This window comes from Entelurus aequoreus, linkage group LG17, assembly GCF_033978785.1.
Source record: "Entelurus aequoreus isolate RoL-2023_Sb linkage group LG17, RoL_Eaeq_v1.1, whole genome shotgun sequence".
Lineage (NCBI taxonomy): Eukaryota > Metazoa > Chordata > Actinopteri > Syngnathiformes > Syngnathidae > Entelurus > Entelurus aequoreus.
The window spans coordinates 8,491,049-8,517,330 of record NC_084747.1 but is presented as its reverse complement, the minus strand read 5'-3'; the positions used below and the strand labels follow the sequence as shown (position 1 = coordinate 8,517,330).

General features: G+C 39.4%; 2 protein-coding genes across 2 annotated transcripts; one reads left to right on the top strand and one right to left on the bottom strand.

Moving 5' to 3' along the window:
* Nucleotides 1-5,380: 5,380 nt before the first annotated feature.
* On the top strand, nt 5,381-6,724 carry LOC133632291 (oocyte zinc finger protein XlCOF22-like). The gene has a single exon (XM_062024645.1). It carries the CDS (start codon nt 5,664-5,666, stop codon nt 6,477-6,479), a length of 816 nt encoding a protein of 271 aa, XP_061880629.1. The 5' UTR covers nt 5,381-5,663; the 3' UTR covers nt 6,480-6,724.
* A 15,431-nt stretch (nt 6,725-22,155) lies between these two features.
* Nucleotides 22,156-23,865, bottom strand: LOC133632293 (gastrula zinc finger protein XlCGF17.1-like). Its single transcript, XM_062024647.1, has one exon. The coding sequence runs from the start codon at nt 23,485-23,487 to the stop codon at nt 22,756-22,758; it is 732 nt and encodes a 243-aa protein (XP_061880631.1). The 5' UTR covers nt 23,488-23,865; the 3' UTR covers nt 22,156-22,755.
* Nucleotides 23,866-26,282: the final 2,417 nt, after the last annotated feature.

Below are 26,282 nucleotides of genomic sequence, written 5' to 3'. Positions count from 1 at the left end.
GTAGTCTAACGCGTTATTTTTTTATATTCAGTAATTCAGTTACCATTACTACATAATGCATTAGTGCGTTATTTCACGTTATTTTTGATGTAGTATCGGCTAGAAACAGAAGATCTGAGTGTGTTTTATTGCAGCGCTGCAGTGTCGTCCTTCTGAATCTCTTGCGTCACAAAGAGGAGGCGCGCTGTGTCTGGGTGTGGGGAGGGAGGGGAGGGGGTGTGCGCAGCAGCAATGGTGAGGGAGGGGCAGAGACAGAGAGAGAGAGAGAGTTATGATAAACGCGCATGCGTCGCCAGGCTCTGCTTTTTCTCCATAGATTTATCAGATTTAATTTTTTATGATCTATAGCAGGGGTGTCAAAAGTGTGCCCCGGAGGCCATTTGCGGCCCACAGCTAATGTTTTAAAGGCCCACGGCACATTCTAAAAATACTATTCAAATAAACAAAAACATAACAAAAGTGAAATAAAAAAGCTTAAAGGTGAAATGTAATTTAGAAAAAGTTGCAATGTTGACTAATAAAACAAAGTTGTTTTTTTTCTTTCAAACTGTCATTGCTCAAAACATAATATTGAATCAAAATCAATGTTATTACGAGTTATAGTACACACACTGTCAATTTTCTTAAACACTCTTTCATTCTGCTTCATGCTGAATTTCCCCCAGGGATCAATAAAGTACTTTATATTCTATTCTATTCTAGACTTCTAGAGTGTTTGATTATCACATCACTCTAAATGTATAGACTATAAAGTTCACAAACAAAAAGAGGGATCCTAGTGGGCCAGGCCAATCTTTCCTTATCTCTAAACTAAAACTGGGGAAATGCGTAGAGTGTTCTGGGCTTCGGACATGATTTTATTTCAGAATTCCTTGAGAGAAAAGGAAGGCTTTGTGTATGTAAAGTTAAAGTACTTCCTTGGTTTACAGCTATGTTGTTATTATGCTGTTTGTTACTTATGTATGTTATGTTGCAGCTATTTAAAATAGTTTTGTCAATTTGTTCTGGCCTGAAATAAATTGGCCCTTTGAAACATATCTTTGTCTTTGTGTGTTGTATGTAGACCACATTGTTTGTGTGTTGTATGTAGACCACATTGTTTGTGTGTTGTATGTAGACCACATTGTTTGTGTGTTGTATGTAGACCACATTGTTTGTGTGTTGTATGTAGACCACATTGTTTGTGTGTTGCATGTAGACCACATTGTTTGTGTGTTGTATGTAGACCACATTGTTTGTGTGTTGTATGTAGACCACATTGTTTGTGTGTTGTATGTAGACCACATTGTTTGTGTGTTGTATGTAGACCACATTGTTTGTGTGTTGTATGTAGACCACATTGTTTGTGTGTTGCATGTAGACCACATTGTTTGTGTGTTGTATGTAGACCACATTGTTTGTGTGTTGTATGTAGACCACATTGTTTGTGTGTTGTATGTAGACCACATTGTTTGTGTGTTGTATGTAGACCACATTGTTTGTGTGTTGTATGTAGACCACATTGTTTGTGTGTTGTATGTAGAGCACATTGTTTGTGCGTTGTATGTAGACCACATTGTTTGAGTGTTGTATGTAGAGCACATTGTTTGTGTGTTGTATGTAGACCACATTGTTTGTGTGTTGTATGTAGACCACATTGCTTTCTGAGTTCAGTGATGCAAATGCATGTCAAGTTGATCAACACATTGTATTATTCTCCAGTGCAATAACAGTACTGAAATGAAGGCTAAAAGGGCATTAATGTGAGCCTTAAAAACAGAAGAAGAAAATAAGTAACTAAATAGTTACTTATCACAGTAACTCATTACTTTTTGGTATAAGTAACTGAGTTACTTTTGAAATAAAATGACTAGTAACTGTAACTAGTTACTGATTTTCAGTAACTAACCCAACACTGATTGTGACATGGAGTTTTACTTCCATGTTTACAAAGTCACTGAAAATGTCAAAAAACCTACTTAAAATGAATGTTGTATAAATGTGTACTTGTTCACAGTTATTATTTATTGGACAAATTGTGTCAAAAACAAAGTAAATAAAATGATCATTGCAGTTGTACAGAAAGTGGATCAAATTTCTTGCATTTAATATCTAAAAAAGTCATCAACTTCTTAACTACAGACTTCTTTCAGATAGATATTATCTTTTTTAGTTTTGTGATGTATTTCAATATTGACTTTTTCCCCACTGTTAGTTTGTAGTATCCTAATGTCCATCGCAGCAGATGTTTTCTACTTTCTGTGATTCTAGCTGAACTTTTGTGAGTCTATGACAAGTCATGTAAACATTGATCCATCATTCTGGCAAGGCACTAAATGAATGGCCATGAAACACTACACACTAGGGTTGTCCCCATACCAATAATTTAGTACCGGTACTAAATGTATAGATACTTTTCCAAATAAAAGGAACTACGAAAAATGTCAATATTGGCTTAATTTTAACATAACATCTTACACTACATTAAACACTCACAGTCAAAGAACAATTTTACAAGGTTAAAATATAAATTAAGAGGCATTAAACACTTTGGGCTTTTCTCGTTGCACTCAAAGAACAATTTACAATTTTCCATATTACATATAGTCTGCTATAATCAAGGATTAGATTAGAATAGAACAGAAAGTTTTACTGACATTATATAAAGTTATTCTAAATTTATGGTTGCCAGTCCTGGTCTGTGCTTTAAGAAAAATACAATTATTAATGAAGTACTAAAAACTAAACTATGAATACATGTACACAGATAAGCCATGTAGCAGGTAAAACACATTTATTAAAGACAAAACACAAATGGTAGGAATTTGTTACAAAATGTAGTCATTTCACTTGCATTAGTTGACTGCTAATTGGGCAGTTTTAACTGTGCTAATATTTGGCATCAAGCCAAGCAGCTGTGTGCGCGTCTACGTATCTACTAACCCCAAAAGCAGTGAAGTTGGCACGATGTGTAAATGGTAAATAAAAACAGAATACAATGATTTGCAAATCCCTTTCAATCTATATTCAATTGAATAGACTGCAAAGACAAGATATTTAATCTTCAAACTGGAAAACTTTGTTATTTTTTGCAAATATTAGCTCATTTGGAGTTTGATGCCTGCAACATGTTTCAAAAAAGTTGGCACAAGTGGCAAAAACATCCCACAGTTGAACAGGCTAATTGGGAACAGGTGGGTGCCATGATTGGGTATAAAAGCAGCTTCCATGAAATGCTCAGTCATTCACAAACAAGGATGGGGGGAGGGTCACCACTTTGACAACAAATATGTGAGCAAATTGTCGAACAGTTTAGGAACAACATTGCTCAACCAGCTATTGCAGAGAATTTAGGGATTTCACCATCTCAGGTCTATAATATCATCAAAAGCTTCAGAGAATCTGGAGAAATCACTGCACGTAACATTGAATGCCCGTGACCTTGGATCCTTCAGGCAGTATTGCGTCAAAAACTGACATCAGTGTGTAAAGGATATCACCACATGGGCTCAGGAACACTTCAGAAAACCACTGCCAGTAACTGCAGTTGTAAGTACAGTCTGTAAGTGCAAGTTAAAACCCTACTATGCACAGCAAAAGCCATTTATCAACAACACCCACAAACACAGCAAAAGCCATTTATCAACAACACCCAGAAACGCCGCCGGCTTCGCTGGGCCACGAGCTCATCTAAGATGGACTGATGCAAAGTGTAAAAGTGTTCTGTGGTCTGACGAGTCCACATTTCAAATTGGTTTTGGAAACTGTGGACATCAAACAAAGAAGAAAATAACCATCCGGATTGTTCTTGGCGCAAAGTTCAAATGCCAGCATCTGTGATGGTATGGGGGTGTATTAGTGCCCAAGGCATGGGTACTTACACATCTGTGAAGGCACCATTAATGCTGAAAGGTACATGCAGGTTTTGGAGCAACATATGTTGCCTTCCAAGCAACGTTATCATGGACGCCCCTGCTTATTTCAGCAAGACAATGCCAAGCCATGTGTTGTAACAGTGTGGCTTTGTAGTAAAGGAGTGTGCATACTAGACTGGCCTGCCTGTAGTCCAGACCTGTCTCCCATTGAAAATGTGTGGTGCATTATGAAGCCTAAAATACCACAAGGGAGACCCCCAGACTGTTGAACAACTTAAGCTGTACATCAAGCAAGAATGGGAAAGAATTCCACCTGAGAAGCTTCAAAAATGTGTCTCCTCAGTTCCCAAACCTTTACTGAGTGTTGTTAAAAGGAAAGGCCATGTAACACAGTGGTAAAAATGCCCCCGTGCCAACTTTTTTGCAATGTGTTGCTGCCATTAAATTCTGATTTAATGATTATTTGCAAAATAAAAATAGTTTCTCAGTTCAGACATTAAATATCTTGTCTTTGCAGTCTATTCAATTGAATATAAGTTGAAAAGGATTTGCAAATCATTGTATTCTCTTTTTATTTACCATTTACACAACGTGACAACTTCACTGCTTTTGGGTTTTGTACATGTGCACAGCAGGGGAGCTGGTTAACTTATGAGAGTAGTATGTGTGTTTGTGAGAATGTCAACGTGTTGTCTGAGTGACGTCAGCGAGTGAGCGGGCGAGTAAAGAGAGAGCAGCAGGACAGGTGTAACAACTACATTATACCTGTCACTATTTAAACTCCTTGTGCAGATCTGAATGCTTATTATTTAAATGTTGACCTAAGTCTGAAGCAAAGGTGGTAATACTAATCACCACATTTGGCGAGGCGTGTTTTAAAGCAGCTGTTGTGAGAGTAGTGTATGTGTGTGTGCTCCTTTAAGAGTGGCAGTATGTGGGGTGAGTAAGTGAGTGGGCGAGTAAGGAGAGGTAGTGGTAGCATGTGCAGGAGTGTTAATAGCATGGTGGATGTCCGGTTGTGCCCTGTGGAAATAATAAATAAAGTGAGCAAGTTGTAACTAATCGACGGCCTCGTCCTTCCGACCAAAGAGCGGAGCTTTATAGACCCAGTGTTACCCCCGACAAAACATGGGCCCTAGAGGGAACGTCTCCCCTGCGCTCCTCGACCATGGTCTGGGAGCCCACAAACAGGAAAGGTGTAAAGCAACCCTTGCAGAGCGGCGGCTCCCTGTTGAAAGTGTCACCACCATGTTATTGCTTGTATGCACTTTGTGTGTGCGTTTTGACACACAAAGTGTCAAAATGCCTCGGCTCTGTAGTCACAGCAGCATTCAGATGAAAGAACGGTACCGGTACTTTGAAAGGTGGTATAGTACCAATTTCAATTGATTAGTACCACAATACTTTATTAGTAGCAGTATACTGTACAACCCTACTACACACACATACAGTACATAGAAGAAAGTGTGTTTTTGTTGTTTGTGTCTTGCAGACGTCCAGCAGCTGATCGGTAATCCAGAAGAAGTTTCCCCTCAGTTAGGGGGGAGCTCCACTTTGAAGCAGGAGACTCCACAACCACCCTGCATTAAAAAGGAAGAGGAGGAACTCTGCATCACTCAGGAGGGAGAGTGTCTTCTAGGACGAGAGGAAGCTGATTACACCAAGTTTCCACTGAGTATTCTCTCTGTGAAGACTGAAGATGATGAAGAGAAACCACAGATAGACAACCTCTTAGCTCCACTATCAGATAGTGAGGCTGAAGACGAGGTTGAAGAACCTTTGAGTAGCGATAAAGACTGTGAAGGTGATATGAGGACTCACACTGACAACAAACACTCTGAATGCTCTACAAAGAAGAGAGGTAAAACATGTTTGAGCTGCTCAGTTTGTGGTCAAAGTTTTACTAAAAAGAGCAATTTGACTCAACACATGAGAACACACACAGGTGAAAAACCATTTATTTGTTCAGTTTGTGGCAAAAGCTTTTCTCAAAATAGCTTGTTGAGTCGACACATGAGAACGCACACAGGTGAAAAACCATTTAAGTGTTCAGTTTGTGGCAAAAGCTTTTCTCAAAATAGCTTGTTGAGTCGACACATGAGAACACACACAGGTGAAAAACATTTTGCTTGTTCAGTTTGTGGCAAAAGCTTTTCTCAAAAAAGCTCTTTGACTCAACACATGAGAACACACACAGGAGAAAAAACATTTAATTGTTCAGTGTGCGGCAAAAGCTTTTCTCGAAATACCTCTTTGACTCAACACATGAGAACACACACAGGTGAAAAACCACTTAATTGTTCAGTTTGTGGCAAAGGCTTGTCTGTTAACAGATATTTGACTGAACACATGAGAACACACACCGGTGGAAAACCATTTATCTGTTCATGTTGTGGCAAGAGCTTTTCTTTTAAGGGTTGTTTGATAGAACACATGAGAACACACACAGATGAAAAACCATATAAGTGTTCAGTTTGTGGCAAAAGCTTTTCTGTTAAGAGAATATTGACTCAACACATGAGAACACACACTGGAGAAAAACCATTTACTTGTTCAGTGTGCTGTAAAAGGTTCACACGTAATGCAGATGCAGTAAGACACTTTAGAACACACAAGGGAAAATAACAAATTAGCTGTTTAGTTTGTGGTATGTTGCTCATATGTGGTGACATCCACCCTACCCAGGACCTCCTCACTGCTTCTTTCACAAATATCAATCAATCAATCAATCAATGTTTATTTATATAGCCCTAAATCACAAGTGTCTCAAAGGGCTGCACAAGCCACAACGACATCCTCGGTACAGAGCCCACATACGGGCAAGGAAAAACTCACCCCAGTGGGACGTCAATGTGAATGACTATGAGAAACCTTGGAGAGGACCGCATATGTGGGTAAACCCCCCCCCCCCCCCCCCCCCCCCCCCCCCCCCGCTCTATAGCCCACAGACTTTTTTTGGGCTCTGGGAATCACTAATAAGCCGGAGTTTTTTGAACGCAGATTTCTTGCCGGGACATATGGTACAATACAATCAGCAAGATAGGATGGAGCTAGACCGTGTAGTATTTTATACGTAAGTAGTAAAACTTTAAAGTCACATCTTAAGTGCACAGGAAGCCAGTGCAGGTGAGCCAGTATAGGTATGTATATATATATGTACAAAGTATATAAAGGTATATACAGTATAGGCGTAATATGATCAAACTTTCTTATTTTTGTCAAAAGTCTAGCAGCCGCATTTTGTACCAACTGTAATCTTTTAATGCTAGACATAGGGAGACCCGAAAATAATACGTTACAGTAATCGAGACGAGATGTCACGAACGCATGGATAATGATCTCAGCGTCGCTTGTGGACAAAATGAAACTAATTTTAGCGATATTACGGAGATGAAAGAAGGCCGTTTTAGTAACACTCTTAATGTGTGACTCAAACGAGAGAGTTGGGTGGAAGATAATACCCAGATTCTTTACCGAGTCGCCTTGTTTAATTGTTTGGTTGTCAAATGTTAAGGTGGTATTATTAAATAGATGTCGGTGTTGAGCAGGACCGATAATCAGCATTTCCGTTTTCTTAGCGTTGAGTTGCAAAAAGTTAGCGGACATCCATTGTTTAATTTCATTAAGACACGCCTCCATCTGACTACAATCCGGCGTGTTGGTCAGCTTTAGGGGCATGTAGAGTCGGGTGTCATCAGCATAACAGTGGAAGCTAACACCGTATTTGCGTATAATATCTGAGGTATTCATACAAACTTGGATTATTTAGAGCATAATCTTATCCACTCATGACCCCATGTCTTCTCTGTATCTGAAACCTTCCTGAACAGTAAGATAGATGATGCTTCAAGTGCTTGGTTACTCCTTCTTCATCCCTGGACTGTGTCAAGTTTGTGCACGCTCAAAAACCTGCACTACACCCTTTTTCACTGCAAAGTTGAGATGTATCAAAACCGACGTTGACGCATAAGTGATGCTGGGTAACTGTTTGCATAACAAACCGCCTAACTTTTACTCTTTGACTTTATCATAGTTGTATTTTTAACTTATCATGCCATGATTTTACCTGTCCCGCCCACCTGGAAATAGATTTTCCTCCATGCGGCCCCTGAGCTAAAATGAGTTTGACACCCCTGCTGTAATGTGACTCATGTGAGCAGGTTACTGTATAAACACATTTTGTTATAAGTTATAAAAATGTGTTCAGTTCTCAGAGACACATCAATGTCAGTGTAGCTGCTGACAGATGCAACATGTATATTTAAAATATAATGTCATAGTTGGTGCGAATAAATAAATAAATTACATATTGTACATATAATGAGATTAAAAATGTGATTCCTTGGGTTAATTCATGCAAGTTTATGTTAACTTTATTTTTGTTACAAACCCATGTCAATTGACTGGGGAATATATGTTTTGTTTCCAGTTTGGTCACGTTGTTGGGGGGACAATTAATATGTGAGGGAATTAAAGGCCTACTGAAATAAAATGTTCTTATTTAAACGGGGATAGATAGCAGATCCATTCTATGTGTCATACTTCATTTTGCGATATTGCCATATTTTTGCTGAAAGGATTTAGTAGAGAACATCGACGATAAAAGTTTGCAAGTTTTGGTCGCTGATAAAAAAAGGATAGACAGAAGATCAACAATACTACCAAACACTGGACCTGTAACCACACGGTTAATGCTGTCCAACCTGGCGAAGCCTAGCAATGCTGTTGCTAACGACGCCATTGAAGCTAACTTAGCTACGGGACCTCGACAGACGTATGCTAAAAACATTAGCGCTCCACCTACGCCAGCCCTCATCTGCTCATCAACACCCGTGCTCACCTGCGTTCCAGCGATCGACGGCGCAACGAAGGACTTCACCCGATCATCCGTGCGGTCGGCAGCTAGCGTCAGATAGCGCGTCTGCTATCCAAGTCAAAGTCCTCCTGGTTGTGTTGCTGCAGCCAGCCGCTAATACACCGATCCCACCTACAGCTTTCTTCTTTGCAGTCTCCATTGTTCATTAAACAAATTGCAAAAGATTCACCAACACAGATGTCCAGAATACTGTGGAATTTTGCGATGAAAACAGAGCTGTTTGTATTGGATACAATGTGTCCGAATACTTCCGCTTCAACCATTGACGTCACGCGCATACGTCATCATACATAGACGTTTTCAACCGGAAGTTTCGCAGGAAATTTAAAATTGCACTTTATAAGTTAACCCGGCCGTATTGGCATGTGTTGCAATGTTAAGATTTCATCATTGATGTATAAACTATCAGCCTGCGTGGTCGCTAGTAGTGGCTTTCAGTAGGCCTTTGAGGAAGCAGCAAGAGACGACAAGTGTTTGATGTGGATGACGTTAATGGAGTCCCGGATTGAGAATAAACTTTATTCCCTTGGAGTTTATGAGGCCAACGAGGTATGATTACTTCTGATATGTTTGTGAAATCTATGTGTTTTCTTTCTTTGGATGTCAGACTAATTGTAAGTTCTGTTTGCTTATTTTATTACTTCTGACGGCATTATATTTGGCATCGTTGGTAACGTGAAGAAGACGTGGCTGAAATAAATGTCTGTGAGAAAAACGAACGACTTGAGCCTTGATTAAGACCTCGGAGGGAGTAACACTGATAATGGGCCGCAATTTACAGGTCAGTGATTTGATGAGTTTTCTGAAAAAAAGTATGGGTTTCAACTAAGGCTGTCAATGTTAACGCATGTGATTATTAAAAAGAATATATCGCGTTACCATAAATGAATGATGATTAATCACAGTGTTGATTTTGACCGGCGCAGGAAGGCAGTGCGCATTGCACAGGCAGCGATGACGTCACACTCCAGTGGTAGAGGGATGTGCTCTGCGCCCACTTTCGCTTCAAAACAAACCTCGATGGAACTTCATGTAGGTGTACACCTAATACTGTGCACATATTTCTTCATGTAGCCCTAACAACCTGAGATCCCTCAAAATGTTTTCATCCAATCGCACCCAAGGTTTAGGTGAGTGCAGGAGAAATAATACATTGTCCAAGTTCAGATTTGCAGGTTCAATTGTATATTGAAGACATGCATGAGTTGTTTGTTTGCGTGTGTGTGGATTCCTGTACAAAACAAATACAATCATTATAAATCAACTAAAGTGACCACGATGCAATGAAATATAGGCACAAGCCTGCAACAGGGCCGTTAAATGTATATCACTTAGATGTGTATACACAGTGTACATAAATGCACATAATTTGAACATCCCAGCCCTAAGTAATGTAATGAGTAATAGAATGTAAATAGCATCACAACAAAAATTGTAAATTGGGGCTAACAAACATGTCCAATGCTACAAACAGGCCCCAATGAGGGTACCCGGAAAAGGGTGGAGTGCCATCTCCGGGTTGGGGAGGAGACCCTGCCCCAAATGGAGGCATTCTTGCCAACCCTCCCGAATTTTCCGGGAGACTCCCGAATTTCAGTGCCTCTCCCGAAAATATCCCGGGACAACCATTCTCCCGATTTCCAGCCAGACCTAAGTGAAGACAGCCTGTCGTCACGTCCACTTTTCCTCCATATAAACAGCATGCAGGCCCAGTCACGTTATAACATCTACGGCTTTTGGAGCTCAGTGCGCAACTGCGCACACAACAAGAAGGAGACTATTATATAAGTCTCCGTTATCCATATGTTTATCTATAACCCATAAAGTAGGCAGGCACGGAGCTATTGCTCAGCGTGTGTTTATCCCAGCCGGCACGTTAATACACTGACACACAACATCCGGATTCCCATCATGCATTGCTTCAACACTACGGCAAGTAGTAATGTCCAAAAACATAACACAGAGGAAGCAGAAGAATGAAGAAGAGACAATCATGGCGACGACAAGTAAGAAGAAGTACGCTTGCAAGTTCCAAAATGATTGGAAACAAGAATTTCAGTTCATCCAGGACAGCTCGAAGGGGAAGGGGTATGCTAGGGAGAGATGGACGATTCTAGACTCTGGTTCATTTGAAGAAGGCACTTTTGTGCGTGCCACACAGCAATGCATCATCAGAGAGAGTGTTTAGCTTGGTTAGAAAGATAGTGACAGAATAGAACGAGGATGGACAATTCAACCCTAAACTCACTCCTTTCCTGCAAATTACATTTCACACATACTGCCCATACCTATGCTCCTTCAAAGGCTGTGCTACTGGCTGCAAAGCATTGCACTTTCAAATACAACAATGAGTAGAGAGGAGTGTTATGTGTGTGTAGACCCCCCCCCCCCACCCCCACCCCCAATCTCCCGAATTCGGAGGTCTCAAGGTTGGCAAGTATGAGTGGAGGAGTTCAAGTACCTCGGAGTCTTGTTCACGAGTGAGGGAAGAGTGGATGGTGAGATTGACAGGCGGATCGGTGCGGCGTCTTCAGTAATGCGGACGCTGTATCGATCTGTTGTGGTGAAAAAGGAGCTGAGCCGGAAGGCAAAGCTCTCAATTTACCGGTCGATCTACGTTCCCATCCTCACCTATGGTTATGAACTTTGGGTTATGACCGAAAGGTCAAGATCATGGGTACAAGCGGCCGAAATGAGTTTCCTCCGCCGGGTGGCGGGTCTCTCCCTTAGAGATAGGGTGAGAAGCTCTGCCATCCGGGAGGAGCTCAAAGTAAAGCCGCTGCTCCTCCACATGGAGAGGAGCCAGATGAGGTGGTTCAGGAGTCTGGTCAGGATGCCACCCGAACGCCTCCCTAGGGAGGTGTTTCGGGCACATGCGACCGGTAGGAGGCCACGGGGAAGACCCAGGACACGTTGGGAAGACTATGTCTCCCGGCTGGCCTGGGAACGCCTTGGGATCCCCCGGGAGGAGCTGGACGAAGTGGCTGGGGAGAGGGATATCTGGGCTTCCCTGCTTAGGCTGCTGCCCCCGCGACCCGACCTCAGATAAGCGGAAGAAGATGGATGGATGGAATTAAACGGTCGGCACATACGGAAAGTGGCGTTGGACAATCCAAACCGAAAGGAACTTTGAACTGACTGAACAATGAAAAGACATTGAATCTGTGAAAACTAGGGGTGTAACGGTACGTGTATTTGTATTGAACCGTTTCGGTACGGGGGTTCCGGTTCAGTTCGGAGGTGTACCGAACGAGTTTCCACACGAACATATAAAGTAGCCGCCTAAGCTAAAGTCTTAACAAGCTGCTTTGCTTTCTGCCTCTGTCTCCTACAACGCACCCAGCACTGTCCCACCCACACAACCATTTGATTGGTGACGGTGCCCAAGAAGCCCATCCCATCGAGCTCAAATGACTTCAGAACTGTAGCCCTGACGTCCCAGGTCATGAAGGTCCTCGAGAGACTTGTGCTGGATCAGCTGAGGCCACTGGTGGCTCCTTCCCTGGATCCTCTACAGTTTGCATATCAGCCCCATGTAGGAGTGGGCGATGCTATTATCTACCTGCTGCCTCATGCTCACTCTCACCTGGATGGTGGGAAGGGCACTGTGAGGATCATGTTTTTTGATTTCTCCAGTGCCTTTAACACCATTCAGCCAATTCTGATGAGTGACAAGTTGCTCAGGATGGGTGTCAGTTCATCCATTGTCTCCTGGATCACTGATTACTTGTCTGACAGGCCCCAGTTTGTGCGACTGGGGAGCTCCGTGTCGGATACTGTGGTCAGTGGTGTAGGTGCTCCACAGGGGACCGTCCTGTCTCCTTTCCTGTTCTCCCTGTACACCTCAGACTTCCAGTATAGTTCCACACCTGCAGAAATACTCTGACGACTCTGCTGTGGTCGGGTGTATCAGAGAGGGACGGGAATTGGAGTACAGGACACTGATCGCTGACTTTGTGGAGTGGTCTCAGGCGAACCATCTGGTCCTTAATGTGGACAAGACCAAGGAGCTGGTCATCGACTTCAGGAAGAGAGTGACCCCGGTGGAACCCATCAAGATCCAGGGCCGGGAGGTGGCAGTAGTGGAGCAGTACAAGTACCTGGGAGTCCACTTGAACAGCAAACTGGACTGGAAGGACAACTGCAAAGCTGTTTACAAGAAGGGCATGAGCAGACTCTTTTTCCTGAGGAAGCTTAGGTCATTCAATGTGTGCAGCAAGCTGTCGGAGATATTTTATCAGTCTGTTGTGGCCAGTGCACTGTACTTTGCAGTGGTTTGTTGGGGGAGCAGCACCAGCAAAAGGGACTCAAACCGGATTGATAATCTGATCCGGAAAGCCGGCCAAACTATTGGCACGCAATTGGAGGCGTTTGTGTCAGTGAGGGACAGGAGGTCACTGGACAAACTGCTGGCCGTCATAGACAATCCTGCCCATCCACTCCACCTGACAATTAAGGGACAGCAGAGTTCATACTCCAACAGGCTCCTTCAACTTCCTTCCCGCACTGTGCGATTCAAGAACTCCTTCATTCCACACTCCATCCAGCTGTATAATCACTCGCCATACAGCAATAGATGACATCTGCCTATTACCTGACACCTGACATGTTAGCTACTTCTCTTTGTTTATAATGTCTATTTCTATTTCCTGCTGGACCTACTTTCTATTTTATGCTGCTGCTGTCATATAGACTGTATATACTGTAATATTGTACATGGTCATTGGTTTATATTGTATATATGTTATAGACATAATATAATATATCTGTATATAAATTACTCTGTACACATATTATGTATATATTCGTATATATGTTATATTTTTTTATAGCTATATTAGTCTATTTATACCTGCATTGTCCTTTCCATCATTGTAACTGAGCTACTGTGTTGAACAATTTCCCTTGTGGATCATTAAAGTTTGTCTAAGTCTAAGTCTAAGTTACAACCATAGCGGTATTAGCCAATCAGCAGTGCGTATTCAGAGCGGTAACAGCCAATCAGCAGTGCGTATTCAGAGCGCATGGATTCAGTGCTTCTGCGGTGGGGTTAGCAGATAGGTGTTTAGAAGGTGAGCATCAGGCAGCGGACTCTCCCCAAATTAAAATACCCCCCCCCCCCCCCCCCCAGTCAACTACTAGTAACATCACTATGAGCCCGTTGACCTTCTAGAAACAAACTGCAGCTCAGCTGGCTCGCAGTCCTGGCTTGAGGTGAAGGCTAATTAGCTTTTAGCGTAACGTTAGCTCATTTTGCGGTGTGTGTGTGTGTGTGTGATAAAAATCAACTACAGGCTTCCCAAATGCTGTAATAAATTAAGCATGATGAGTTGACTTGAAACTGTTTAATGTTGCACTTTTTATATGTAGAAAAAAAGTTTATTATTACAGTGTTCCCAATGTTAAAAAGATAAAGCCATTGTTTACAAATTTGGTAAATAAATAACCAAAACATTTATATTTTGTCGTTTTCTTACTGTACCGAAAATGAACCGAACCGTGACCTCTAAACCGAGGTATGTACCCAACCAAAATGTTTGTGTACCGTTATACCCCTAATGAAAACTGTGTGAGACTGTTCTTGGCTTTACTATTAATAGCGAGGGTACTGTGTGTGCATTGTGTTCACAAGAATACGACTGTTATTTGCATATGTGGGATTTTTGCAGTTTTTTTGTGTATAGACGCATGCTGATGGAGTTGAATCCGGCTTTCAGGTGTTATTGTGCCACTCTAGTGAAGTGAAGGTGGATTTCTTACAGTGGTTACAGATTATTAGAGAAATCATTCCTATAAGTCTATATTTTGTTTATATATTTTTTTATTTACTTGTCTATTTTACTTAGTATTAGAGTGCTATTACTGGTGTAATAAATAACAGAATATTTTTCAACTTTCACGCGACTGATTTCATTGTGAAGTTTTTTCCTTTCTCTGAAGTAGGGGCGTCTCGTCCTCTGTTCTGGAGCGTAATAGTTAGGGGGGATACAGTAAGTCCCACACACTGACACTTACTCACTTATTCTGTACTTTAGGTTCTCACCGTGACGGGTTCAAATCCTAGAGCCTAAGCTATTGTGTTTTTACTAAGCAGGCAGAGTGGACACGAGACTAATAGGCCTGGGGGTTAGGGATTTAGCTCCTCTAACTTCCTGCCATTCAGGGAAGAGTGATTTACCCCTACTAAGCAGACGTCTGTTACAATCGGATGATAACTGAGGTTATTAGTCAGTAATGCAGCGACAAACTTTCTTTTCATCGGCACACATCAAGTTTAAAATAGAATCAGGATGCACTTTGTCCTGTATGTTTATTAAAGGCCTACTGAAAGGAATTTTTTTTATTTAAACGGGGATAGCAGATCCATTCTATGTGTCATACTTGATCATTTCGCGATATTGCCATATTTTTGCTGAAAGGATTTAGTAGAGAACATCGACGATAAAGTTCACAAGTTTTGGTAGCTGATAAAAAAAGCCTTGCCTGTACCGGAAGTAGCGTGACGTCGCAGATTGAAAGGCTCCTCACATTTCCCCATTGTTTACACCAGCAGCGAGAGCGATTCGGACCGAGAAAGGGACGATTACCCCATTAATTTGAGCCAGGATGAAAGATTTGTGGATGAGGAACGTGAGAGTGAAGGACTAGAGTGCAGTGCAGGACGCATCTTTTTTCGCTCTGACCGTAACTTAGGTACAAGCTGGCTCATTGGATTCCACACTTTCTCCTTTTTCTATTGTGAAACACAGATTTGTATTTTAAACCACCTCTGATACTATATCCTCTTGAAAATGAGAGTCGAGAACGCAAAATGGACATTCACAGTGACTTTTATCTCCACGACAATACATTGGCGAAGCACTTTAGCTACGGAGCTAACGTGATAGCATCGGGCTTAACTGCAGATAGAAACAAAATAAATAAACCCCTGACTGGAAGGATAGACAGAAAATCAACAATACTATTAAACCATGGACATGTAACTACACGGTTAATGCTTACCAACCTGGCGAAGCTTAACAATGCTGTTGCTAATGACGCCATTGAAGCTAACTTAGCAACGGGACCTCACAGAGCTATGCTAAAAACATTAGCTATCCACCTACGCCAGCCAGCCCTCATCTGCTCATCAACACCCGTGCTCACCTGCGTTCCAGCGATCGACGGAAGGACTTCACGCGATCATCCATGCGGTCGGCGGCTAGCGGCGGCTAGCGTAGGATAGCGCGTCTGATATCCAAGTCAAAGTTCTCCTGGTTGTGTTGCTGCAGCCAGCCGCTAATACACCGATCCCACCTACAACTTTCTTCTTTGCAGTCTTCATTGTTCATTAAACAAATTGCAAAAGATTATGAGCCAGGAATGTAAGAAAAGATGAAAAGGGTCGCTAGTTATTTAAAAAATATTTTATTTTTTAAAGTGCAGTTGTCGATCGGAAGTTGCACACTTCTGGCGCATGCGCAAACACACGTAACAGTGGTAAAGCGGAAAGTCCAAGATGGCGGACTAAGCGGCGTGGCTTTCTGGAGAAGTTTCACTTTTACGATCTTATAGATTCAAAAATAGCATGAAATACCTCAACTATTCACCTTTTCTTAAGCCCTCCAAACGGACTTTGAGTGTGGAGCGACGGCGTGTTATCTGAAGTGAAGATTGAAGACGTGATAGAAGATGGACGACTACTGCTATGCTAAGATGGCGACGCCCGGTAAAAGAGAAAGTGAAAGAGAATCAGCGCCACCAACTTCCAGCAAATCACCAACGGAGATAAAGACGTAAAATGAAGGTGAGTGAGTTGAAGTTATGGTAAATTGGAAGCTAATTTAAGGCCTAAAGAAAGCATTCATGAGAAATTAGCCGACTTTTAAACAATGTAAAGAAAGAGCCGATTGTTAGCTTGAAGAAGGCAGTGGAGTTCACATCAGAGGAGATGAAAGAATGCAAAAGTCAAATGAAGAAACTGGAAGAGCAAAACAAGCGCTTGTGTAAAGAAAATAATGATGTGAAAGAAGAGATGTTGGGGAAGAGTAAGAGATGTGCAGTGTGTGAAGAGAAGACTGGGCCACATGTCTACATCAACGTGCAGAGGATTGGAGGTAATAAAGAACAAGAATAATTTCAATACTGTCAACTTTTGATTGGGAAGTTCAAGTGTCCAAAGAAAATTTACATAATTTGCATTCTTGTTATGCGCCTTGTTAGAATAGTGTAGAAAGTAAACACTTAATACACCATGTAGTTTTAAACTTAAACTAATTGATGAAGTACTATTTTTGTTGACTTCATCTGGCGTCAAGCTGTCGCCGGCCGGTATATATAAATATAATATGTGTATTTACAAACCCCGTTTCCATATGAGTTGGGAAATTGTGTTAGATGTAAATATAAACGGAATACAATGATTTGCAAATCATTTTCAACCCATATTCAGTTGAATATGCTACAAAGACAACATATTTGATTTTCAAACTGATAAACCTTTTTTGGGGGCGGGGTTGTGGGCGTGGTTAAGAGGGGAGGAGTATATTTACAGCTAGAATTCACCAACTCGAGTATTTCATATACATGTCATATATATATATATATATATATATATATGAAATACTTGACTTTCAGTGAATTCTATATATATATATATATATATATATATATATATATATATATATATATATATATATATATATATATGTGTATATATATATATATATATATATATATATATATATATATATATATATATATATATATATATATATATATATATATATATATATATATATATATATATATATATTATTATACATATAAATAAAAGAAATACTTGAATTTCAGTGTTCCGGAGGCTATCCAGTAGATGGCAGTATTGTCCTGTTTAAGAGTGTCACAACATTGCTGTTTATGGCAGACAAACTGCTTTATGGTAGACGAAAACGACTGCTGTTGTTGTGTGTTGTTACCGCGCTGGGAGGACGTTAATGAAACTGCCTAACAATAAACCCACATAAGAAACCCAGAACTCGCCCCGATCATTCTACAGTTATAACGTGATTGGGCAGGCACGCTGTTTATATCGTGGGAAAGCGGACGTGAAAACAGACTGTCGCCACTGTCCCCACTCAGGTCCGCATGGAGCTGGAAGGGGCGTGGCCTCCAGCTCCGGCTGAATTCCGGGAGATTTTCGGGAGGTTTTCGGCAGAGGCACTGAATTCCGGGAGGGTTGGCAAGCATGGTCTCTGATAACTGTACACATTTTTATAACTTTATTATTATTATTTTTTTAATATGAATTTATTAATCAATCAAAAAAACAATACACAACAATACCACAACAATGCAATCCAATTCCGAAACCAAACCCGTCCCAGCAACATTAAGAACAACAATAAACAGAGCAAATCAGAGCAATTGAGGACACACAAACATGACACGGAACAATCCAAATGTAGTGAAACAAAAATTAACATTATCGACAACAGCATCAATATTATTAACAATTTCAAAATAGCAGCGATTAAAAAACCTTCATTGATATTATCATTAAGAACATTAATAAAAAATTATAATAAAAGAATTAGAAATGAACAATAGTGTCACAGTGGCTTACACTTGCATCACATCCCATAAGCCTGACAACACACTGTGTCCAAAATTTTCCACAACGATACAATAAGTCATATTTTTGTTCATTTAATAGTTGAAACAAATTTAAATAATGGATACCATATTCCAATATATGACTCATTATTATTATCTAAACTAAATGCAGTTTTTTCTACTGATATCATCTCCATAGCTTGTGTGTACCAGTCAGTATGAGTTGGACTATCAATATCTATACATTTTTTTAATATTACCCTTTTTGTTATTATTCATATTGAAAGAAAAGCATTTTTACTCTTTGATGACACGTTACTAAATTGATGGAGATCCCTAAGAATGCAAGTTTGCAGTGTCATTGGGATGTTTATATTAAGGAATGTGATTGCTTCTTTTGTTGTTTTCAACCATAACTCTTTTATTCTCTGACATTCCCACAATAAATGAACAAGAGTTCCTTCAGCTGCCCGACAATTCATACATAACTTGCTATCTACTACACCAATTTTAAACAGCTGAGGAGATGTAAAATACAATCTATTCAATATCTTAAATTGAGTCATCTTATCTTTAATGCTTCTAAAGGGCTTATTGGCATTTTTCCAAATATCATTCCATGATATGTCTCTTTCATCTAAAATGTTTAAGTCCATCATCCATTTCCGAACACATGCATCATTTGCATTTCTAGTGTGGTGCTCATTTGTTATTCCATAAAATAGTTTAATTAATTTCTTGATTATATCTTGATTAAAAAGTGCATCTTCCAGTTCATGGCTATTTAAGGACATACTTTCAGAGGATATGCATTTATTTACAGCGTGTTTTAAAGAGATAATATGTAAAAAATGATTTCTGGGTACATTATATTGATCAACTAAATCATTGAACGGTTTAAAAGAGTTTTTATTAATAATATGATGAGGTTTAGTAATACCTCTGTCTTTCCATGTTGTCCATTTAACAACATTTTTATTAATGATAATAATAGGATTGTACCAAAGCGGTTGATTGACAGATGTCATTGGGTTGATTCCTAGTATTTTCTGGCACAGTTTTAGAATGTTAAAGGTGGCTTCTATTGGGCTCTGCCTCAATTCATTAGGTATTTTTTTAATATAAGCTCCCCACATCAATGTCCAAATTCATTAACATATTTTTTTCTATGTTGATCCAGTCCTTATCTGCAGAAGAATGGAATAAGTGGCTTGCTTGTTCACAACCAAAGGAGATATAATAATGTAAGAAGTTTGGTAATTTTAGTCCTCTTTTATCTTGTGTACAAGACAACCTTAAGTATGAACATCTGGCCTTCTTTCCACACCATATAAAATGTGATATCATTGTATTTTCTTAAACCAACTTTTATTAATTAGGACAGGCATCATTTTCAGTATATAATTAACTGCTGGCAGTATACTCATTTTTACTATGTTCACCCGACCCCAAAGTGATATTTAGAGACGTGACCAGCATTCCATTTTGGACTCTATCTTATTTTTTAAATGTTTAAGATTTAGATCTCTACTTGCATAAAGGTTTGGTGTAATATGTAGTCCTAGATATATGATTTCTGCCTCTTTCCATTTAATTTTGTAGTTCTGAACTTGTGATTTCTTGCAGTGTTTATTAAGTGGTGATATTTCACATTTGTCCCAATTGACTTTATACCCTGATAAACAGCCATATTCAGTGATGACATTATTGATATAGTGAAGAGAGGAGTTAACATGTGACAGGTAGAGAATTATGTCGTCACAATACATCGATAGCTTATTATACTGAGAGCCAATTTTTATACCATGAATATTATTTTCACTTCTTATTTTTGCAGCTTAGGGTTCAATAAACAAATTAAATAATAATCCAGATGTAGGACATCCCTGTTTTACTCCTCTTTTTAACGAAAAAGGTTCTGACTGATGCCATGGGTCTTGTATAAAGCATCTTAATCCATTGTATAAAATTATCTCCAAATCCAAATTTACGTAATGTGCAAAACATAAATGACCAGTTTATGCGGTCGAATGCCTTCTCCGCATCAACAGTACATACTGCTGTGGGATAAGGGAGACTTCTAGCATAGTAAATAACATTAAACAATTTCCTTGTATTGTCTGAAGATTGTCGACCTACCATGAAGCCAGTTTGGTCATTATGAATTAATTTTCCTATTACATTTGATAATCGTGTGGCTAAGATTTTTGCCAATATTTTATTGTCCATATTGGCTAGGGATAAAAGACGATAATTACTGCAATTCAATGGGTCTTTATCCTTTTTATGTATCAACGAGATATGAGAAAAATTGAAGGTTGGAGAAAACAATTGTTTATTAAATGAATATTGGTACATTTGTAATAATAGAGGAGACAAATCTTCACTGAATATTTGATAAAATTCTGTATTGTAGCCATCAGGGCCAGGAGATTTATTTTTTGCAAATTAATTTATAGCTTTTTGAATTTCCATTAATTGTATAGGTTCCTCCAGTGATTTTTTGTCATGCTCTGATAAGGATGGCAGTTGTATTGCGTTTGAATATGACTGCATAGCTTCTATGCTACAATCTTTCTCAGGCTTATATACATTTGTATAAAAAGTTCTAAACGTTTCATTGATTTGCTTGGGATCAACAGAAATACTACCATCTGAAAAATTAATATTAGATATATGATTCCTAGTCATCTGCTCCTTTAATCTTAACGCAAGGAGCTTTCCAGCTTGCTCGCCGTATTCATGAGACTTTAATTTTGCCCTATTAATTTTATATTCAACCTTCTGCTTTATTATATTTTTATATTCCATTCTTTGTTTGCAAAGTTTGATCCATGTTTCCTGATTATACTGTTCGGACAATGTGTCCTGCAATTGTTTGATTCCATTCAATAATTCATTTTCTTTAGCACGTTGTTTTTTATTCTTAAAGCTTGCAATCCTAATAAGTTCTCCTCTTACACAACATTTAAGTGCTTCCCATATTGGGGAGATGTCAGAGACAGAATCCTGGTTATTTTTAATAAAATCTGAAATAAATTCTTTAATTCGTAATTTATTTTCCTCACTATCTAATAAAGATATATTAATTTTCCATTGTTTGAATTGGAAAGCGACAGGAGGAAAGCGTACGTCGATTTGAATTGGACTATGATCAGAAATAATTATTGGGTGAATTTTAGCCTGCACGTTTTCTACAATTACCTTAGGAACAAAGAACATATCAATTCTTGAAAATGACTGATGTCTGTTTGAATAAAAAGTGAAATCCTTCTCATATGGATTTAAGGTTCTCCAAATATCTATTAGGTTAAGAGTTTGCATTAATTTCCGAAGAGAAAAAACAGATTCCTTGGGTTTAACAATCTTACCAGTTTTATCAATATTTGGATTTATTGTTATATTTAGATCTCCACCCATAATAATATCAGAATCAACATAATCTGCCAATTTGAGCTCCATGTCACCAAAGAAAGAAGGTTTATCATCATTGGGTGCATATAACTTTACTAGTGTGATATTGTTATTATCTATATGGCAGTTAATAATCATATATCTACCCTCTGGATCTAAAAATACAATATTTATAATATAGTTAATCTTTTTGTTAAACATTATAGCAACACAAGATCTTTTGGAGGATTTGTATACCTTATAACAAAATGTGTTTATACAGTAACCTGCTCACATGAGTCAGATTACAGGAGGGGTGTCAAACTCATTTTAGCTCAGGGGCCACATGGAGGAAAATCTATTTCCACGTGGGCGGGACGGGTAAAATCATGGCATGATAACTTAAAAATACGACTAAGACAACATCAGATTGTTTTCTTTATTTTACTTTGGCCAAAAATAGAACAAGCACATTCTGAAAATGTACATATCACAAATAATCATCTTGACAAAACACTTCAAGTTAGTTGAACATTTAGAGGAAAAAAATGGTGCATTTTCAAAAACACCTTGAAGAACAAAATTAATTTGACTTAATCTCAGTGTTTCTATTAAACTTTATGTCACAACCCATCTAGGATTGAACAAAAAACAAAATAAAGCATGAATAAAAACTATTCTATGTATCAACTACCTCGTTTGTCATTTCCACATACGTCAGTTTTGATACATCTCAACTTTGCAGTGAAAAAGGGTGTAGTGCAGGTTTTTGAGCGTGCACAAACTTGACACATGAGGCCCCAGGTCCCTGGACTGAAGAAGGAGTAACCAAGCACTTGAAGCATCATCTATCTTACTGTTCAGGAAGGTTTCAGATACAGAGAAGACATGGGGTCATGAGTGGATAAGATTATGCTTCAACTAATCCAAGTTTGTATGAATACCTCAGATATTTGTGAAAGAAGCAGTGAGGTCCTCCTGGGTAGGGTGGATGTCACCACATATGAGCAACATACCACAAACTAAACAGATAATTGGTTATTTGCCCGTGTGTGTTCTTGTGTGTTTTACTGCGTCTGCTTTATGTGTGAACCTTTTACAGCACACTGAACAAGTAAATGGTTTTTCTCCAGCGTGTGTTCTCATGTGTCGACACAAAGAGCTGTTATGAGGAAAGCTTTTGCCACAAACTGAACAGTTAAATGTTTTTTCTCCTGTGTGTGTTCTCATGTGTTGAGTCAAAGAGCCATTTTTAGAAAAGCTGTTGCCACAAACTGAACAATTAAATGTTTTTTCACCTGTGTGTGTTCTCATGTGTTGAGTCAAAGAGCCACTTTCAGAAAAGCTTTTGCCACAAACTGAACAACTAAATGGTTTTTCACCTGTGTGTGTTCTCATGTGTTTAGTCAAATTGCTCTTAATAGAAAAGCTTTTGCCACAAACTGAACACTTAAATGGTTTATCACCTGTGTGCGTTCTCATGTGTTGAGTCAAAGAGCCACTTTCAGAAAAGCTTTTGCCACAAACTGAACAACAAAATGGTTTTTCACCTGTGTGTGTTCTCATGTGTTTAGTCAAATCGATATTTCGAGAAAAGCTTTTGCCACAAACTGAACACTTAAATGGTTTTTTACCTGTGTGTGTTCTCATGTGTCGAGTCAAACGGCTCTTTTTAGTAAAACTTTGACCACAAACCGAGCAGCTCAAACATGTTTTACCTCTCTTCTTTGTAGAGCATTCAGAGTGTTTGTTGTCAGTGTGAGTCCTCATATCACCTTCACAGTCTTTATCGCTGCTCAAAGGTTCTTCAACCTCGTCTTCAGCCTCACTATCTGATAGTGGAGCTAAGAGGTTGTCTACTTGTGGTTTCTCTTCATCATCTTCAGTCTTCACAGAGAGAATACTCAGTGGAAACTTGGTGTAATCAGCTTCCTCTCGTCCTAGAAGACACTCTCCCTCCTGAGTGATGCAGAGTTCCTCCTCTTCCTTTTTAATGCAGGGTGGTTGTGGAGTCTCCTGCTTCAAAGTGGAGCTCCCCCCTAACTGAGGGGAAACTTCTTCTGGATTACCGATCAGCTGCTGGACGTCTGCAAGACACAAACAACAAAAACACACTTTCTTCTATGTACTGTATGTGTGTGTAGTAGGGTTGTACAGTATACTGATTAGGGATAATGTTTCATAAGAAATTATGGAGTTTGAGCCTATTATCGAATCCTCTTATCGAACCGATTCCTTATCGATTCTCTTATCGAGTCCAGATAGGTTGTTGTATATGGAAAAACACACAATACTTGGTTTAACAAATCACTTCACATTGTCTACGGCACGCTACTATAGTATTACCATATCTGAGTTATTGTGCAAAAATGTGGGGAAATAACTACAAATGTGCGCTACATTCGTTAACCGTGTTACAAAAAAGATCAATTAGACTGATACATAATGTTGGATATAGAGAACATACAAACACTTTATTTATTGAGTCAAAAATATTAAAGTTCGATGATTTGGTAAAATTGCAAACAGCTAAAATGATGTGGAATTAAATGATGGAATGGATTAAGTAAAGAAGTTAAACATTGTACTGATATGATCCACTTTAAGAGGTTGTTCAAATGAATAGTGCTTACAAAGTACAAAGAAGAAGAATTATGAGAAATGCTTTCAACCTTATTGAAAATAAGATATTCTTCATCTCAGTATATTAATAATGACTGAATTAATTAATTACATATTACAAAACTGTTGTATATACTAATTCACAGATATTTTATTATAAAAAGGTCAGTAAAGGATGTCTATATTGGTATGAAGTGGGAAAGGGGGAGGATTAAATAAGCTTTACTTCTTCCTACTCCTGTAAAGTGAAATGATATGAAACTGTGATGTATTATGATGTGGTCGGATCATGTTTTGTCTAGTTATGTTCTGTTAGTTTTGGACTTCCTTAGTTGTTTTGTGCACTTCGGGGGTTTGTTTTAGTCACCATGGTTACTTATGATTTTCACCTGCCTTGTACGCGCACCTGTTGCTCATCAGAGACTCTATTTAAGCCTGCCTTTTCTGGTCACTCGTCGTGGCTTCATTGTTTGCATTTGCAACAGTTACGTTGGCATTCTGGTTTTCCAGCTCATGATTCCTGTGCTAAGTTACCTTAGCTTCTAGTATTCCTGTGCTAAGTGCTTTTGTTTCGTTCCTGTCTGTTGTAATGTGTATGATTTATGAGAAATAAATAAAATAGGCCTACTGAAATGATTTTTTTTTATTTAAACGGGAATAGCAGATCCATTCTATGTGTCATACTTGATCATCTCGCGATATTGCCATATTTTTTCTGAAAGGATTTAGTAGAGAAAATCAACGATAAAGTTCGCAACTTTTGCTCGCTGATAAAAAAAAGCCTTGCCTGTACCGGAAGTAGCGTGACGTCACAGGAGCTAGTATTCCTCACAATTCCCCGTTGTTTACAATGGAGCGAGAGAGATTCGGACCGAGAAAGTGATGATTACCCCATTAATTTGAGCGAGGATGAAAGATTCGTAGATGAGGAACGTTACAGTGAATGACTTGAGAGGCAGCGATGGACGTATCTTTTTTCGCTCTGACCGTAACTTGGGTACAAGCTGGCTCATTGGATTCCACACTCTCCTTTTTCTATTGTAGATCACAGATTTGTATTTTAAACCACCTGGGATACTATATCCTCTTGAAAATGAGAGTCGAGAACGCGAAATGGACATTCAGTGCCTTTTATCTCCTCGACAATACATCTGCGAAATGCTTTAGCTACGAGCTAACGTGATAGCATCTTGCTTTAACTGCATATAGAAACAAAAGAAATAAACCCCTGACGGGAAGTATAGATAGAAAATCAACAATACTATTAAACCGTGGACATGTAAATACACGGTTAATGCTTTCCAGGCTGGCGAAGGTTAACAATGCTGTGCTAACGACGCCATTGAAGCTAACTTAGCAACCAGACTGCACAGAGCTATGCTAAAAACATTAGCTCTCCACCTACGCCAGCAAGCCCTCATTTGCTCATCAACACCCGTGCTCACCTGCGTTCCAGCGATCGGCAGAAGGACGAAGGACTTCACCCGATGCGTTTGGCGGCCCGGAGACGTAGGAAGTCAAGGTGAAGTCGGCGGCTAGCGCGGCTAGCGCGGCTAGCGCGGCTAGCGCTCCAACAAAGTCCTCCTGGTTGTGTTGCTGTAGTCCGCTGCTAATACACCGATCCCACCTACAGCTGTCTTCTTTGCAGCCTTCATTGTTCATTAAAAAAATTGCAAAAGATGTCCAGAATACTGTGGAATTATGAAATGAAAACAGAGCTTTTTGTATAGGATTCTACGGGGTACCATAACTTCCGTTACTCGGACTTCGTCACGCGCATACGTCATCATACCGCGATGTTTCAGCCGGATATTTCACGGGAATTTTAAAATGTCACTTTATAAGTTAACCCGGCCGTATTGGCATGTGTTGCAATGTTAAGATTTCATCATTGATATATAAACTATCAGACTGCGTGATCGGTAGTAGTGGCTTTCAGTAGG

Bases quoted from the DNA above. Each gene is read 5' to 3' on its own strand.
- LOC133632291 (XM_062024645.1), top strand. From the start codon at position 5,664: ATGAGGACTCACACTGACAACAAACACTCTGAATGCTCTACAAAGAAG.
- LOC133632293 (XM_062024647.1), bottom strand. From the start codon at position 23,487: ATGAGGACTCACACTGACAACAAACACTCTGAATGCTCTACAAAGAAG.